The sequence below is a fragment of the Eucyclogobius newberryi genome, unplaced genomic scaffold, assembly GCF_026437365.1.
Source record: "Eucyclogobius newberryi isolate DKJ021-1_F unplaced genomic scaffold, fEucNew1.0.hap1 SCAF_150, whole genome shotgun sequence".
Lineage (NCBI taxonomy): Eukaryota > Metazoa > Chordata > Actinopteri > Gobiiformes > Gobiidae > Eucyclogobius > Eucyclogobius newberryi.
Window position 1 is genome coordinate 170,895 of NW_027315780.1, and position 16,428 is coordinate 187,322.

Sequence of the window (16,428 nt, forward strand, 5' to 3'; positions counted from 1 at the left end):
ATTAGACCCTCTCAGACCCTCATTAGACCCTCTCAGACCCTCTCAGACCCTCATTAGACCCTCTCAGACCCTCATTAGACCCTCTCAGACCCTGTCAGACCATCATTAGACCCTGTCAGACCCTCATTAGACCCTCTCAGACCCTCATTAGACCCTGTCAGACCCTCATTAGACCCTCTCAGACCCTCATTAGACCCTGTCAGACCCTCTCAGACCCTGTCAGACCCTCATTAGACCCTGTCAGACCCTAATTAGACCCTCTCAGACCCTGTCAGACCCTCATTAGACCCTCTCAGACCCTCTCAGACCCTCATTAGACCCTGTCAGACCCTCATTAGACCCTGTCAGATCTTCATTAGACCCTCTCAGACCCTCATTAGACCCTCTCAGACCCTCTCAGACCCTCATTAGACCCTCTCAGACCCTCATTAGACCCTCTCAGACCCTGTCAGACCATCATTAGACCCTGTCAGACCCTCATTAGACCCTCTCAGACCCTCATTAGACCCTGTCAGACCCTCATTAGACCCTCTCAGACCCTCATTAGACCCTGTCAGACCCTCTCAGACCCTGTCAGACCCTCATTAGACCCTGTCAGACCCTAATTAGACCCTCTCAGACCCTGTCAGACCCTCATTAGACCCTCTCAGACCCTCTCAGACCCTCATTAGACCCTGTCAGACCCTCATTAGACCCTCTTCCACAGAACACCCTGTCGGCCGTGTGCTTTGACCTGGTGGGCAGACAGTGGTTCGACATCGTGATCATGGTGCTGATTCTTCTGAACATGATCACGATGATGGTGGAGACGGACGAGCAGCCGCAGCAGATGGAGCGGATCCTCTACAACATCAACCTGGGCTTCATCGTGCTCTTCACCTTCGAGTGCACGCTCAAGATCCTGGCGCTGAGATGCTACTACTTCACCGTGGGCTGGAACATCTTCGACTTTGTGGTGGTCATCCTGTCCATTGTGGGTAAGTCCCGTTTCACTGTGGGTTTAGACCAGGTTTAGTCCTGGTTTAGACCTGGTTTAAACCTGGTTTAGACCTGGTTTAGTCCTGGTTTAGTCCTGGTTTAGTCCTGGTTAAGTCCTGGTTTAGACCTGGTTTAGACCTGGTTTAGTCCTGGTTTAGACCTGGTTTAAACCTGGTTTAGACCTGGTTTAGTCCTGGTTTAGTCCTGGTTTAGTCCTGGTTAAGTCCTGGTTTAGACCTGGTTTAGACCTGGTTTAGTCCTGGTTTAGACCTGGTTTAGACCTGGTTTAAACCTGGTTTAGACCTGGTTTAGTCCTGGTTTAGTCCTGGTTTAGTCCTGGTTAAGTCCTGGTTTAGACCTGGTTTAGACCTGGTTTAGTCCTGGTTTAGACCTGGTTTAGACCTGGTTTAGACCTGGTTTAGTCCTGGTTTAGACCTGGTTTAGACCTGGTTTAGTCCTGGTTTAGACCTGGTTTAGTCCTGGTTTAGTCCTGGTTTAGACCTGGTTTAGTCCTGGTTAAGTCCTGGTTTAGACCTGGTTTAGACCTGGTTTAGTCCTGGTTTAGACCTGGTTTAGACCTGGTTTAGACCTGGTTTAGTCCTGGTTTAGACCTGGTTTAGACCTGGTTTAGTCCTGGTTTAGACCTGGTTTAGACCTGGTTTAGTCCTGGTTTAGACCTGGTTTAGACCTGGTTTAGACCTGGTTTAGTCCTGGTTTAGACCTGGTTTAGACCTGGTTTAGACCTGGTTTAGTCCTGGTTTAGTCCTGGTTTAGTCCTGGTTTAGACCTGGTTTAGTCCTGGTTTAGACCTGGTTTAGACCTGGTTTAGTCCTAGTTTAGACCTGGTTTAGTCCTGGTTTAGTCCTGGTTTAGACCTGGTTTAGACCTGGTTTAGTCCTGGTTTAGACCTGGTTTAGTCCTGGTTTAGTCCTGGTTTAGACCTGGTTTAGTCCTGGTTTAGTCCTGGTTTAGACCTGGTTTAGACCTGGTTTAGTCCTGGTTTAGTCCTGGTTTAGTCCTGGTTTAGTCCTGGTTTAGACCTGGTTTAGTCCTGGTTTAGTCCTGGTTTAGACCTGGTTTAGACCTGGTTTAGACCTGGTTTAGTCCTGGTTTAGACCTGGTTTAGTCCTGGTTTAGTCCTGGTTTAGACCTGGTTTAGACCTGGTTTAGTCCTGGTTTAGTCCTGGTTTAGACCTGGTTTAGTCCTGGTTTAGACCTGGTTTAGTCCTGGTTTAGTCCTGGTTTAGACCTGGTTTAGTCCTGGTTTAGACCTGGTTTAGTCCTGGTTTAGTCCTGGTTTAGACCTGGTTTAGACCTGGTTTAGTCCTGGTTTGGACCTGGTTTAGACCTGGTTTAGTCCTGGTTTAGACCTGGTTTAGACCTGGTTTAGACCTGGTTTAGTCCTGGTTTAGACCTGGTTTAGACCTGGTTTAGACCTGGTTTAGTCCTGGTTTAGACCTGGTTTAGTCCTGGTTTAGTCCTGGTTTAGACCTGGTTTAGTCCTGGTTTAGACCTGGTTTAGACCTGGTTTAGTCCTGGTTTAGTCCCCGTTTAGACCTGGTTTAGACCTGGTTTAGTCCTGGTTTGGACCTGGTTTAGACCTGGTTTAGTCCTGGTGTAGACCTGGTTTAGACCTGGTTTAGACCTGGTTTAGTCCTGGTTTAGACCTGGTTTAGACCTGGTTTAGTCCTGGTTTGGACCTGGTTTAGACCTGGTTTAGTCCTGGTTTAGACCTGGTTTAGACCTGGTTTAGACCTGGTTTAGTCCTGGTTTAGTCCTGGTTTAGACCTGGTTTAGTCCTGGTTTAGTCCCCGTTTAGACCTGGTTTAGACTTGGTTTAGTCCTGGTTTAGACCTGGTTTAGACCTGGTTTAGTCCTGGTTTAGACCTGGTTTAGTCCTGGTCTAGACCTGGTTTAGACCTGGTTTAGTCCTGGTTTAGTCATGGTTTAGACCTGGTTTAGACCTGGTTTAGTCCTGGTTTAGACCTGGTTTAGTCCTGGTCTAGACCTGGTTTAGACCTGGTTTAGTCCTGGTTTAGTCATGGTTTAGACCTGGTTTAGTCCTGGTTTAGACCTGGTTTAGTCCTGGTTTGGACCTGGTTTAGACCTGGTTTAGTCCTGGTTTAGTCCTGGTTTAGACCTGGTTTAGACCTGGTTTACACCTGGTTTAGTCCTGGTTTAGTCCTGGTTTAGACCTGGTTTAGACCTGGTTTAGACCTGGTTTAGTCCTGGTTTAGACCTGGTTTAGTCCTGGTTTAGTCCTGGTTTAGTCCTGGTTTAGACCTGGTTTAGTCCTGGTTTAGACCTGGTTTGACCTGGTATAGACCTGGTTTAGACCTGGTTTAGTCCTGGTTTAGTCCCCGTTTAGACCTGGTTTAGTCCTGGTTTGGACCTGGTTTAGACCTGGTTTAGTCCTGGTTTAGACCTGGTTTAGACCTGGTTTAGACCTGGTTTAGACCTGGTTTAGACCTGGTTTAGACCTGGTTTAGTCCTGGTTTGGACCTGGTTTAGACCTGGTTTAGTCCTGGTTTAGACCTGGTTTAGACCTGGTTTAGACCTGGTTTAGACCTGGTTTAGTCCTGGTTTAGTCCTGGTTTTGACCTGGTTTAGACCTGGTTTAGACCTGGTTTAGTCCTGGTTTAGACCTGGTTTAGTCCTGGTTTAGTCCTGGTTTAGTCCTGGTTTAGACCTGGTTTAGTCCTGGTTTAGACCTGGTTTGACCTGGTATAGACCTGGTTTAGACCTGGTTTAGTCCTGGTTTAGTCCCCGTTTAGACCTGGTTTAGACCTGGTTTAGTCCTGGTTTGGACCTGGTTTAGACCTGGTTTAGTCCTGGTTTAGACCTGGTTTAGTCCTGGTTTAGTCCTGGTTTAGTCCCCGTTTAGACCTGGTTTAGACTTGGTTTAGTCCTGGTTTAGACCTGGTTTAGACCTGGTTTAGTCCTGGTTTAGACCTGGTTTAGACCTGGTTTAGTCCTGGTTTAGTCCTGGTTTAGACCTGGTTTAGACCTGGTTTAGACCTGGTTTAGTCCTGGTTTGGACCTGGTTTAGACCTGGTTTAGTCCTGGTTTAGTCCTGGTTTAGACCTGGTTTCGTCCTGGTTTAGTCCTGGTTTAGACCTGGTTTAGACCTGGTTTAGTCCTGGTTTAGTCCTGGTTTAGACCTGGTTTAGTCCTGGTTTAGACCTGGTTTAGACCTGGTTTCGTCCTGGTTTAGTCCCCGTTTAGACCTGGTTTAGACCTGGTTTAGTCCCCGTTTAGACCTGGTTTAGACCTGGTTTAGACCTGGTTTAGACCTGGTTTAGACCTGTTTTAGACCTGTTTTAGACCTGGTTTAGACCTGGTTTAGTCCTGGTTTAGTCCTGGTTTAGACCTGGTTTAGTCCTGGTTTAGTCCCCGTTTAGACCTGGTTTAGACCTGGTTTAGTCCTGGTTTAGACCTGGTTTAGTCCTGGTTTAGACCTGGTTTAGTCCTGGTTTAGTCCCCGTTTAGACCTGGTTTAGACCTGGTTTAGTCCCCGTTTAGACCTGGTTTAGACCTGGTTTAGTCCCCGTTTAGACCTGGTTTAGACCTGGTTTAGACCTGGTTTAGTCCTGGTTTAGTCCTGGTTTAGACCTGGTTTAGACCTGCTTTAGTCCTGGTTTAGTCCTGGTTTAGACCTGGTTTAGACCTGGTTTAGTCCCCGTTTAGACCTGGTTTAGACCTGGTTTAGTCCTGGTTTAGTCCTGGTTTAGACCTGGTTTAGACCTGGTTTAGACCTGGTTTAGTCCTGGTTTAGCCCTGGTTTAGACCTGGTTTAGACCTGGTTTAGACCTGGTATGGACCTGGTTTAGTCCTGCTTTAGTCCTGGTTCGGACCTGGTTTAGTCCTGGTTTAGCCCTGGTTTAGACCTGGTTTAGACCTGGTATAGATCTGGTTTAGACCTGGTATAGATCTGGTTTAGTCCTGGTTTAGTCCTGGTTTAGTCCCCGTTTAGACCTGGTTTAGACCTGGTTTAGTCCCCGTTTAGACCTGGTTTAGACCTGGTTTAGACCTGGTTTAGTCCTGGTTTAGCCCTGGTTTAGACCTGGTTTAGACCTGGTTTAGACCTGGTTTAGTCCTGGTTTAGACCTGGTTTAGACCTGGTTTAGTCCCCGTTTAGACCTGGTTTAGACCTGGTTTAGTCCCCGTTTAGACCTGGTTTAGACCTGGTTTAGACCTGGTTTAGTCCCCGTTTAGACCTGGTTTAGACCTGGTTTAGACCTGGTTTAGACCTGGTTTAGTCCTGGTTTAGCCCGGGTTTAGACCTGGTTTAGACCTGGTTTAGACCTGGTATAGACCTGGTTTAGTCCTGGTTTAGTCCTGGTTTAGACCTGGTTTAGTCCTGGTTTAGTCCCCGTTTAGACCTGGTTTAGACCTGGTTTAGAACTGGTTTAGTCCTGGTTTAGACCTGGTTTAGACCTGGTTTAGTCCTGGTTTAGTCCCCGTTTAGACCTGGTTTAGACCTGGTTTAGTCCTGGTTTAGACCTGGTTTAGTCCTGGTTTAGTCCCCGTTTAGACCTGGTTTAAACCTGGTTTAGACCTGGTTTAGACCTGGTTTAGACCTGGTTTAGTCCTGGTTTAGACCTGGTTTAGACCTGGTTTAGTCCTGGTTTAGACCTGGTTTAGACCTGGTTTAGACCTGGTTTAGTCCTGGTTTAGACCTGGTTTAGACCTGGTTTAGTCCTGGTTTAGACCTGGTTTAGTCCTGGTTTAGACCTGGTTTAGACCTGGTTTAGACCTGGTTTAGACCTGGTTTAGACCTGGTTTAGACCTGGTTTGGACCTGGTTTAGACCTGGTTTAGACCTGGTTTGGACCTGGTTTAGACCTGGTTTAGTCCTGGTTTAGACCTAGTTTAGACCTGGTTTAGTCCCCGTTTAGACCTGGTTTAGACCTGGTTTAGTCCTGGTTTAGACCTGGTTTAGACCTGGTTTAGACCTGGTTTAGTCCTGGTTTAGACCTGGTTTAGACCTGGTTTAGACCTGGTTTAGACCTGGTTTGGACCTGGTTTAGACCTGGTTTAGACCTGGTTTAGACCTGGTTTAGACCTGGTTTAGACCTGGTTTAGTCCTGGTTTAGACCTGGTTTAGACCTGGTTTAGACCTGGTTTAGACCTGGTTTAGACCTGGTTTAGTCCTGGTTTAGACCTGGTTTAGTCCTGGTTTAGACCTGGTTTAGTCCTGGTTTAGACCTGGTTTAGACCTGGTTTAGACCTGGTTTAGACCTGGTTTAGACCTGGTTTAGACCTGGTTTAGTCCTGGTTTAGACCTGGTTTAGACCTGGTTTAGTCCCCGTTTAGACCCGGTTTAGACCTGGTTTAGTCCCCGTTTAGACCTGGTTTAGACCTGGTTTAGACCTGGTTTAGACCTGGTTTAGACCTGGTTTAGACCTGGTTTAGACCTGGTTTGGACCTGGTTTAGACCTGGTTTAGACCTGGTTTAGACCTGGTTTAGACCTGGTTTAGACCTGGTTTAGACCTGGTTTAGACCTGGTTTAGTCCTGGTTTAGTCCTGGTTTGGACCTGGTTTAGACCTGGTTTGGACCTGGTTTAGACCTGGTTTGGACCTGGTTTAGACCTGGTTTAGACCTGGTTTAGACCTGGTTTAGACCTGGTTTAGACCTGGTTTAGACCTGGTTTAGACCTGGTTTGGACCTGGTTTAGACCTGGTTTGGACCTGGTTTAGACCTGGTTTAGACCTGGTTTAGACCTGGTTTAGACCTGGTTTAGACCTGGTTTAGACCTGGTTTAGACCTGGTTTAGACCTGGTTTAGACCTGGTTTAGTCCTGGTTTGGACCTGGTTTAGACCTGGTTTATTCCTGGTTTAGTCCTGGTTTAAACCTGGTTTAGTCCTAGTTTAGACCTGGTTTAGACCTGGTTTAGACCTGGTTTAGACCTGGTTTAGTCCTGGTTTAGTCCTGGTTTGGACCTGGTTTAGACCTGGTTTGGACCTGGTTTAGACCTGGTTTGGACCTGGTTTAGACCTGGTTTAGACCTGGTTTAGACCTGGTTTAGACCTGGTTTAGACCTGGTTTAGACCTGGTTTAGACCTGGTTTGGACCTGGTTTAGACCTGGTTTGGACCTGGTTTAGACCTGGTTTAGACCTGGTTTAGACCTGGTTTAGACCTGGTTTAGACCTGGTTTAGACCTGGTTTAGACCTGGTTTAGACCTGGTTTAGACCTGGTTTAGTCCTGGTTTAGTCCTGGTTTAGACCTGGTTTAGACCTGGTTTAGTCCTAGTTTAGACCTGGTTTAGACCTGGTTTAGTCCTGGTTTAGACCTGGTTTAGACCTGGTTTAGACCTGGTTTAGTCCTGGTTTAGACCTGGTTTAGACCTGGTTTAGACCTGGTTTAGTCCTGGTTTGGACCTGGTTTAGACCTGGTTTAGACCTGGTTTAGTCCTGGTTTGGACCTGGTTTAGACCTGGTTTATTCCTGGTTTAGTCCTGGTTTAAACCTGGTTTAGTCCTAGTTTAGACCTGGTTTAGACCTGGTTTAGACCTGGTTTAGACCTGGTTTAGACCTGTGCTGCTGTCAGTTTGATGCAGGTGATTTACTCCTTATAAGTCCCAGAGGGCAGCACTGATCACCACAGTTACCTTCACCCTCCCCCTCCTCCTCCTCTTAGGACTAAACCAGGTCTAAACCAGGTCTAAACCAGGTCTAAACCAGGACTAAACCAGGTCTAAACCAGGTCTAAACCAGGTCTAAACCAGGACTAAACCAGGTCTAAACCAGGTCTAAACTAGGACTAAACCAGGTCTAAACCAGGTCTAAACTAGGACTAAACCAGGTCTAAACTAGGACCAAACCAGGTCTAAATGTGGACTAAACCAGGTCTAAACCAGGTCTAAACCAGGACTAAACCAGGTCCAAACCAGGTCTAAATGTGGACTAAACCAGGTCTAAACCAGGTCTAAACTAGGACTAAACCAGGTCTAAACTAGGACCAAACCAGGTCTAAATGTGGACTAAACCAGGTCTAAACCAGGTCTAAACCAGGACTAAACCAGGTCCAAACCAGGTCTAAATGTGGACTAAACCAGGTCTAAACCAGGTCTAAACCAGGACTAAACCAGGTCTAAACCAGGTCTAAACCAGGTCTAAACCAGGACTAAACCAGGTCTAAACCAGGTCTAAACCAGGTCTAAACCAGGACTAAACCAGGTCTAAACCAGGTCTAAACTAGGACTAAACCAGGTCTAAACCAGGTCTAAACTAGGACTAAACCAGGTCTAAACTAGGACCAAACCAGGTCTAAATGTGGACTAAACCAGGTCTAAACCAGGTCTAAACCAGGACTAAACCAGGTCCAAACCAGGTCTAAATGTGGACTAAACCAGGTCTAAACCAGGTCTAAACTAGGACTAAACCAGGTCTAAACTAGGACCAAACCAGGTCTAAATGTGGACTAAACCAGGTCTAAACCAGGTCTAAACCAGGACTAAACCAGGTCCAAACCAGGTCTAAATGTGGACTAAACCAGGTCTAAACCAGGTCTAAACCAGGACTAAACCAGGTCCAAACCAGGTCTAAATGTGGACTAAACCAGGTCTAAACCAGGTCTAAACCCGGTCTAAACTAGGACTAAACCAGGACTAAATATGGACCAGCTGTAGGGCGAATGACGCTGAAGTTGAGATAATAGTTTGATAAACGATGTGTTGTTTTAAACGTGAGCGTTGTAAATGTGACAGAGCTGTTGCATTGTGGGAAACGCAGTCCACAGCAGTAACTCATCTGTGACACATAAGTGAGTTATGAAGTCATAAAGACATAGATCAGCTGCAATAGAGAGAGAGGGGCGGGGCTTAGGAGGGGAGGGGCGGGGCTTAGGAGGGGAGGGGCGGGGCTGAAGAGGGGAGGGGGGGACACCAGAGCTGAGGAAGGGTTAGGGGGCGCTCTTCCTCTCACAGACATAGGGTGTCCTCGGGCCAATCACATGGTCCGCCCTCGTGTCCTCGGGCCAATCACATGGTCCGCCCTCGTGTCCTCGGGCCAATCACATGGTCCGCCCTCGTGTCCTCGGGCCAATCACATGGTCCGCCCTTGTGTCCTCGGGCCAATCACATGGTCCGCCCTCGTGTCCTCGGGCCAATCACATGGTCCGCCCTCTTGTCCTCGGGCCAATCACATGGTCCGCCCTCGTGTCCTCGGGCCAATCACATGGTCCGCCCTCGTGTCCTCGGGCCAATCACATGGTCCGCCCTCGTGTCCTCGGGCCAATCACATGGTCCGCCCTCGTGTCCTCGGGCCAATCACATGGTCCGCCCTCGTGTCCTCGGGCCAATCACATGGTCCGCCCTCGTGTCCTCGGGCCAATCACATGGTCCGCCCTCGTGTCCTCGGGCCAATCACATGGTCCGCCCTCGTGTCCTCGGGCCAATCACATGGTCCGCCCTCGTGTCCTCGGGCCAATCACATGGTCCGCCCTCGTGTCCTCGGGCCAATCACATGGTCCGCCCTCGTGTCCTCGGGCCAATCACATGGTCCGCCCTCGTGTCCTCGGGCCAATCACATGGTCCGCCCTCGTGTCCTCGGGCCAATCACATGGTCCGCCCTCGTGTCCTCGGGCCAATCACATGGTCCGCCCTCGTGTCCTCGGGCCAATCACATGGTCCGCCCTCGTGTCCTCGGGCCAATCACATGGTCCGCCCTCTTGTCCTCGGGCCAATCACATGGTCCGCCCTCGTGTCCTCGGGCCAATCACATGGTCCGCCCTCGTGTCCTCGGGCCAATCACATGGTCCGCCCTCTTGTCCTCGGGCCAATCACATGGTCCGCCCTCTTGTCCTCGGGCCAATCACATGGTCCGCCCTCTTGTCCTCGGGCCAATCACATGGTCCGCCCTCGTGTCCTCGGGCCAATCACATGGTCCGCCCTCGTGTCCTCGGGCCAATCACATGGTCCGCCCTCGTGTCCTCGGGCCAATCACATGGTCCGCCCTCGTGTCCTCGGGCCAATCACATGGTCCGCCCTCGTGTCCTCGGGCCAATCACATGGTCCGCCCTCGTGTCCTCGGGCCAATCACATGGTCCGCCCTCGTGTCCTCGGGCCAATCACATGGTCCGCCCTCGTGTCCTCGGGCCAATCACATGGTCCGCCCTCGTGTCCTCGGGCCAATCACATGGTCCGCCCTCGTGTCCTCGGGCCAATCACATGGTCCGCCCTCGTGTCCTCGGGCCAATCACATGGTCCGCCCTCGTGTCCTCGGGCCAATCACATGGTCCGCCCTCGTGTCCTCGGGCCAATCACATGGTCCGCCCTCGTGTCCTCGGGCCAATCACATGGTCCGCCCTCGTGTCCTCGGGCCAATCACATGGTCCGCCCTCGTGTCCTCGGGCCAATCACATGGTCCGCCCTCTTGTCCTCGGGCCAATCACATGGTCCGCCCTCGTGTCCTCGGGCCAATCACATGGTCCGCCCTCGTGTCCTCGGGCCAATCACATGGTCCGCCCTCTTGTCCTCGGGCCAATCACATGGTCCGCCCTCTTGTCCTCGGGCCAATCACATGGTCCGCCCTCTTGTCCTCGGGCCAATCACATGGTCCGCCCTCGTGTCCTCGGGCCAATCACATGGTCCGCCCTCGTGTCCTCGGGCCAATCACATGGTCCGCCCTCGTGTCCTCGGGCCAATCACATGGTCCGCCCTCGTGTCCTCGGGCCAATCACATGGTCCGCCCTCTTGTCCTCGGGCCAATCACATGGTCCGCCCTCGTGTCCTCGGGCCAATCACATGGTCCGCCCTCGTGTCCTCGGGCCAATCACATGGTCCGCCCTCTTGTCCTCGGGCCAATCACATGGTCCGCCCTCTTGTCCTCGGGCCAATCACATGGTCCGCCCTCTTGTCCTCGGGCCAATCACATGGTCCGCCCTCGTGTCCTCGGGCCAATCACATGGTCCGCCCTCGTGTCCTCGGGCCAATCACATGGTCCGCCCTCGTGTCCTCGGGCCAATCACATGGTCCGCCCTCGTGTCCTCGGGCCAATCACGTCGCTCTCTGTTTCAGGCATCGTTCTGGCCGACATCATCGAGAAATACTTTGTCTCTCCGACTCTGTTCCGAGTGATCCGATTGGCTCGTATCGGGCGGATCCTGCGCCTGATCCGTGGCGCTAAAGGCATCCGCACGCTGCTCTTCGCCCTCATGATGTCACTTCCTGCGCTCTTCAACATCGGCCTGCTCCTCTTCCTCGTCATGTTCATCTACGCCATCTTCGGGATGGCCAACTTCGCCTACGTCAAGCGACAGAACGGCATCGACGACATGTTCAACTTCGAGACGTTCGGGAACAGCATGTTGTGTCTGTTCCAGATCACCACGTCTGCCGGTCAGTACCGTCTGTGACCACAGCAACTGACAACACCGTCTGTGACCACAGCAACTGACAACACCGTCTGTGACCACAGCAACTGACAACACCGTCTGTGACCACAGCAACTGACAACACCGTCTGTGACCACAGCAACTGACAACACCGTCTGTGACCACAGCAACTGACAACACCGTCTGTGACCACAGCAACTGACAGTACCGTCTGTGACCACAGCAACTGACAACACCGTCTGTGACCACAGCAACTGACAACACCGTCTGTGACCACAGCAACTGACAGTACCGTCTGTGACCACAGCAACTGACAGTACCGTCTGTGACCACAGCAACTGACAACACCGTCTGTGACCACAGCAACTGACAACACCGTCTGTGACCACAGCAACTGACAACACCGTCTGTGACCACAGCAACTGACAGTACCGTCTGTGACCACAGCAACTGACAACACCGTCTGTGACCACAGCAACTGACAACACCGTCTGTGACCACAGCAACTGACAACACCGTCTGTGACCACAGCAACTGACAGTACCGTCTGTGACCACAGCAACTGACAACACCGTCTGTGACCACAGCAACTGACAACACCGTCTGTGACCACAGCAACTGACAACACCGTCTGTGACCACAGCAACTGACAGTACCGTCTGTGACCACAGCAACTGACATAACCGTCTGTGACCACAGCAACTGACAGTACCGTCTGTGACCACAGCAACTGACAACACCGTCTGTGACCACAGCAACTGACAGTACCGTCTGTGACCACAGCAACTGACAACACCGTCTGTGACCACAGCAACTGACAACACCGTCTGTGACCACAGCAACTGACAACACCGTCTGTGACCACAGCAACTGACAACACCGTCTGTGACCACAGCAACTGACAACACCGTCTGTGACCACAGCAACTGACAACACCGTCTGTGACCACAGCAACTGACAACACCGTCTGTGACCACAGCAACTGACAGTACCGTCTGTGACCACAGCAACTGACATAACCGTCTGTGACCACAGCAACTGACAGTACCGTCTGTGACCACAGCAACTGACAACACCGTCTGTGACCACAGCAACTGACAGTACCGTCTGTGACCACAGCAACTGACAACACCGTCTGTGACCACAGCAACTGACAACACCGTCTGTGACCACAGCAACTGACAACACCGTCTGTGACCACAGCAACTGACAGTACCGTCTGTGACCACAGCAACTGACAACACCGTCTGTGACCACAGCAACTGACAACACCGTCTGTGACCACAGCAACTGACAGTACCGTCTGTGACCACAGCAACTGACAGTACCGTCTGTGACCACAGCAACTGACAACACCGTCTGTGACCACAGCAACTGACAACACCGTCTGTGACCACAGCAACTGACAACACCGTCTGTGACCACAGCAACTGACAGTACCGTCTGTGACCACAGCAACTGACAACACCGTCTGTGACCACAGCAACTGACAACACCGTCTGTGACCACAGCAACTGACAGTACCGTCTGTGACCACAGCAACTGACAGTACCGTCTGTGACCACAGCAACTGACAGTACCGTCTGTGACCACAGCAACTGACAACACCGTCTGTGACCACAGCAACTGACAACACCGTCTGTGACCACAGCAACTGACAGTACCGTCTGTGACCACAGCAACTGACAGTACCGTCTGTGACCACAGCAACTGACAACACCGTCTGTGACCACAGCAACTGACAACACCGTCTGTGACCACAGCAACTGACAACACCGTCTGTGACCACAGCAACTGACAGTACCGTCTGTGACCACAGCAACTGACAGTACCGTCTGTGACCACAGCAACTGACAACACCGTCTGTGACCACAGCAACTGACAACACCGTCTGTGACCACAGCAACTGACAACACCGTCTGTGACCACAGCAACTGACAACACCGTCTGTGACCACAGCAACTGACAGTACCGTCTGTGACCACAGCAACTGACAGTACCGTCTGTGACCACAGCAACTGACAACACCGTCTGTGACCACAGCAACTGACAACACCGTCTGTGACCACAGCAACTGACAACACCGTCTGTGACTACAGCAACTGACAGTACCGTCTGTGACCACAGCAACTGACAGTACCGTCTGTGACCACAGCAACTGACAACACCGTCTGTGACTACAGCAACTGACAGTACCGTCTGTGACCACAGCAACTGACAGTACCGTCTGTGACCACAGCAACTGACAGTACCGTCTGTGACCACAGCAACTGACAGTACCGTCTGTGACCACAGCAACTGACAACACCGTCTGTGACCACAGCAACTGACAACACCGTCTGTGACCACAGCAACTGACAGTACCGTCTGTGACCACAGCAACTGACAGTACCGTCTGTGACCACAGCAACTGACAACACCGTCTGTGACCACAGCAACTGACAGTACCGTCTGTGACCACAGCAACTGACAACACCGTCTGTGACCACAGCAACTGACAACACCGTCTGTGACCACAGCAACTGACAACACCGTCTGTGACCACAGCAACTGACAACACCGTCTGTGACCACAGCAACTGACAGTACCGTCTGTGACCACAGCAACTGACAGTACCGTCTGTGACCACAGCAACTGACAACACCGTCTGTGACCACAGCAACTGACAACACCGTCTGTGACCACAGCAACTGACAACACCGTCTGTGACCACAGCAACTGACAGTACCGTCTGTGACCACAGCAACTGACAACACCGTCTGTGACCACAGCAACTGACAACACCGTCTGTGACCACAGCAACTGACAACACCGTCTGTGACCACAGCAACTGACAACACCGTCTGTGACCACAGCAACTGACAGTACCGTCTGTGACCACAGCAACTGACAGTACCGTCTGTGACCACAGCAACTGACAGTACCGTCTGTGACCACAGCAACTGACAACACCGTCTGTGACCACAGCAACTGACAGTACCGTCTGTGACCACAGCAACTGACAGTACCGTCTGTGACCACAGCAACTGACAGTACCGTCTGTGACCACAGCAACTGACAGTACCGTCTGTGACCACAGCAACTGACAACACCGTCTGTGACCACAGCAACTGACAACACCGTCTGTGACCACAGCAACTGACAACACCGTCTGTGACCACAGCAACTGACAACACCGTCTGTGACCACAGCAACTGACAACACCGTCTGTGACCACAGCAACTGACAACACCGTCTGTGACTACAGCAACTGACAACACCGTCTGTGACCACAGCAACTGACAACACCGTCTGTGACCACAGCAACTGACAACACCGTCTGTGACCACAGCAACTGACAGTACCGTCTGTGACCACAGCAACTGACAGTACCGTCTGTGACCACAGCAACTGACAACACCGTCTGTGACCACAGCAACTGACAACACCGTCTGTGACCACAGCAACTGACAACACCGTCTGTGACCACAGCAACTGACAACACCGTCTGTGACCACAGCAACTGACAACACCGTCTGTGACCACAGCAACTGACAGTACCGTCTGTGACCACAGCAACTGACAGTACCGTCTGTGACCACAGCAACTGACAGTGCCGTCTGTGACCACAGCAACTGACAACACCGTCTGTGACCACAGCAACTGACAACACCGTCTGTGACCACAGCAACTGACAACACCGTCTGTGACCACAGCAACTGACAACACCGTCTGTGACCACAGCAACTGATAGTACCGTCTGTGACCACAGCAACTGACAACACCGTCTGTGACCACAGCAACTGACAACACCGTCTGTGACCACAGCAACTGACAACACCGTCTGTGACCACAGCAACTGACAGTACCGTCTGTGACCACAGCAACTGACAACACCGTCTGTGACCACAGCAACTGACAACACCGTCTGTGACTACAGCAACTGACAACACCGTCTGTGACCACAGCAACTGACAACACCGTCTGTGACCACAGCAACTGACAGTACCGTCTGTGACCACAGCAACTGACAGTACCGTCTGTGACCACAGCAACTGACAGTACCGTCTGTGACCACAGCAACTGACAACACCGTCTGTGACCACAGCAACTGACAACACCGTCTGTGACTACAGCAACTGACAACACCGTCTGTGACCACAGCAACTGACAACACCGTCTGTGACCACAGCAACTGACAACACCGTCTGTGACTACAGCAACTGACAACACCGTCTGTGACCACAGCAACTGACAACACCGTCTGTGACCACAGCAACTGACAACACCGTCTGTGACCACAGCAACTGACAACACCGTCTGTGACCACAGCAACTGACAACACCGTCTGTGACCACAGCAACTGACAACACCGTCTGTGACCACAGCAACTGACAACACCGTCTGTGACTACAGCAACTGACAACACCGTCTGTGACCACAGCAACTGACAACACCGTCTGTGACCACAGCAACTGACAACACCGTCTGTGACTACAGCAACTGACAACACCGTCTGTGACCACAGCAACTGACAACACCGTCTGTGACCACAGCAACTGACGGTACCGTCTGTGACCACAGCAACTGACAGTACCGTCTGTGACCACAGCAACTGACAGTACCGTCTGTGACCACAGCAACTGACAACACCGTCTGTGACCACAGCAACTGACAACACCGTCTGTGACCACAGCAACTGACAACACCGTCTGTGACCACAGCAACTGACAACACCGTCTGTGACCACAGCAACTGACAGTACCGTCTGTGACCACAGCAACTGACAACACCGTCTGTGACCACAGCAACTGACAACACCGTCTGTGACCACAGCAACTGACAACACCGTCTGTGACCACAGCAACTGACAGTACCGTCTGTGACCACAGCAACTGACAACACCGTCTGTGACCACAGCAACTGACAACACCGTCTGTGACTACAGCAACTGACAACACCGTCTGTGACCACAGCAACTGACAACACCGTCTGTGACCACAGCAACTGACAGTACCGTCTGTGACCACAGCAACTGACAGTACCGTCTGTGACCACAGCAACTGACAGTACCGTCTGTGACCACAGCAACTGACAACACCGTCTGTGACCACAGCAACTGACAACACCGT

General features: G+C 51.4%; 1 protein-coding gene across 1 annotated transcript in view; it reads left to right on the forward strand.

Annotated features, from left to right (window-relative positions):
* LOC140361339 (sodium channel protein type 2 subunit alpha-like) overlaps positions 1-16,428 on the forward strand; it is a 198,192-nt gene that overhangs the window by 161,046 nt on the left and 20,718 nt on the right. The window contains exons 13-14 of the mRNA XM_072447049.1: positions 707-977; positions 11,001-11,321. Coding sequence (XP_072303150.1) covers positions 707-977; positions 11,001-11,321 — 592 coding nt within the window. The remainder of the gene's footprint in view (positions 1-706; positions 978-11,000; positions 11,322-16,428) is intronic.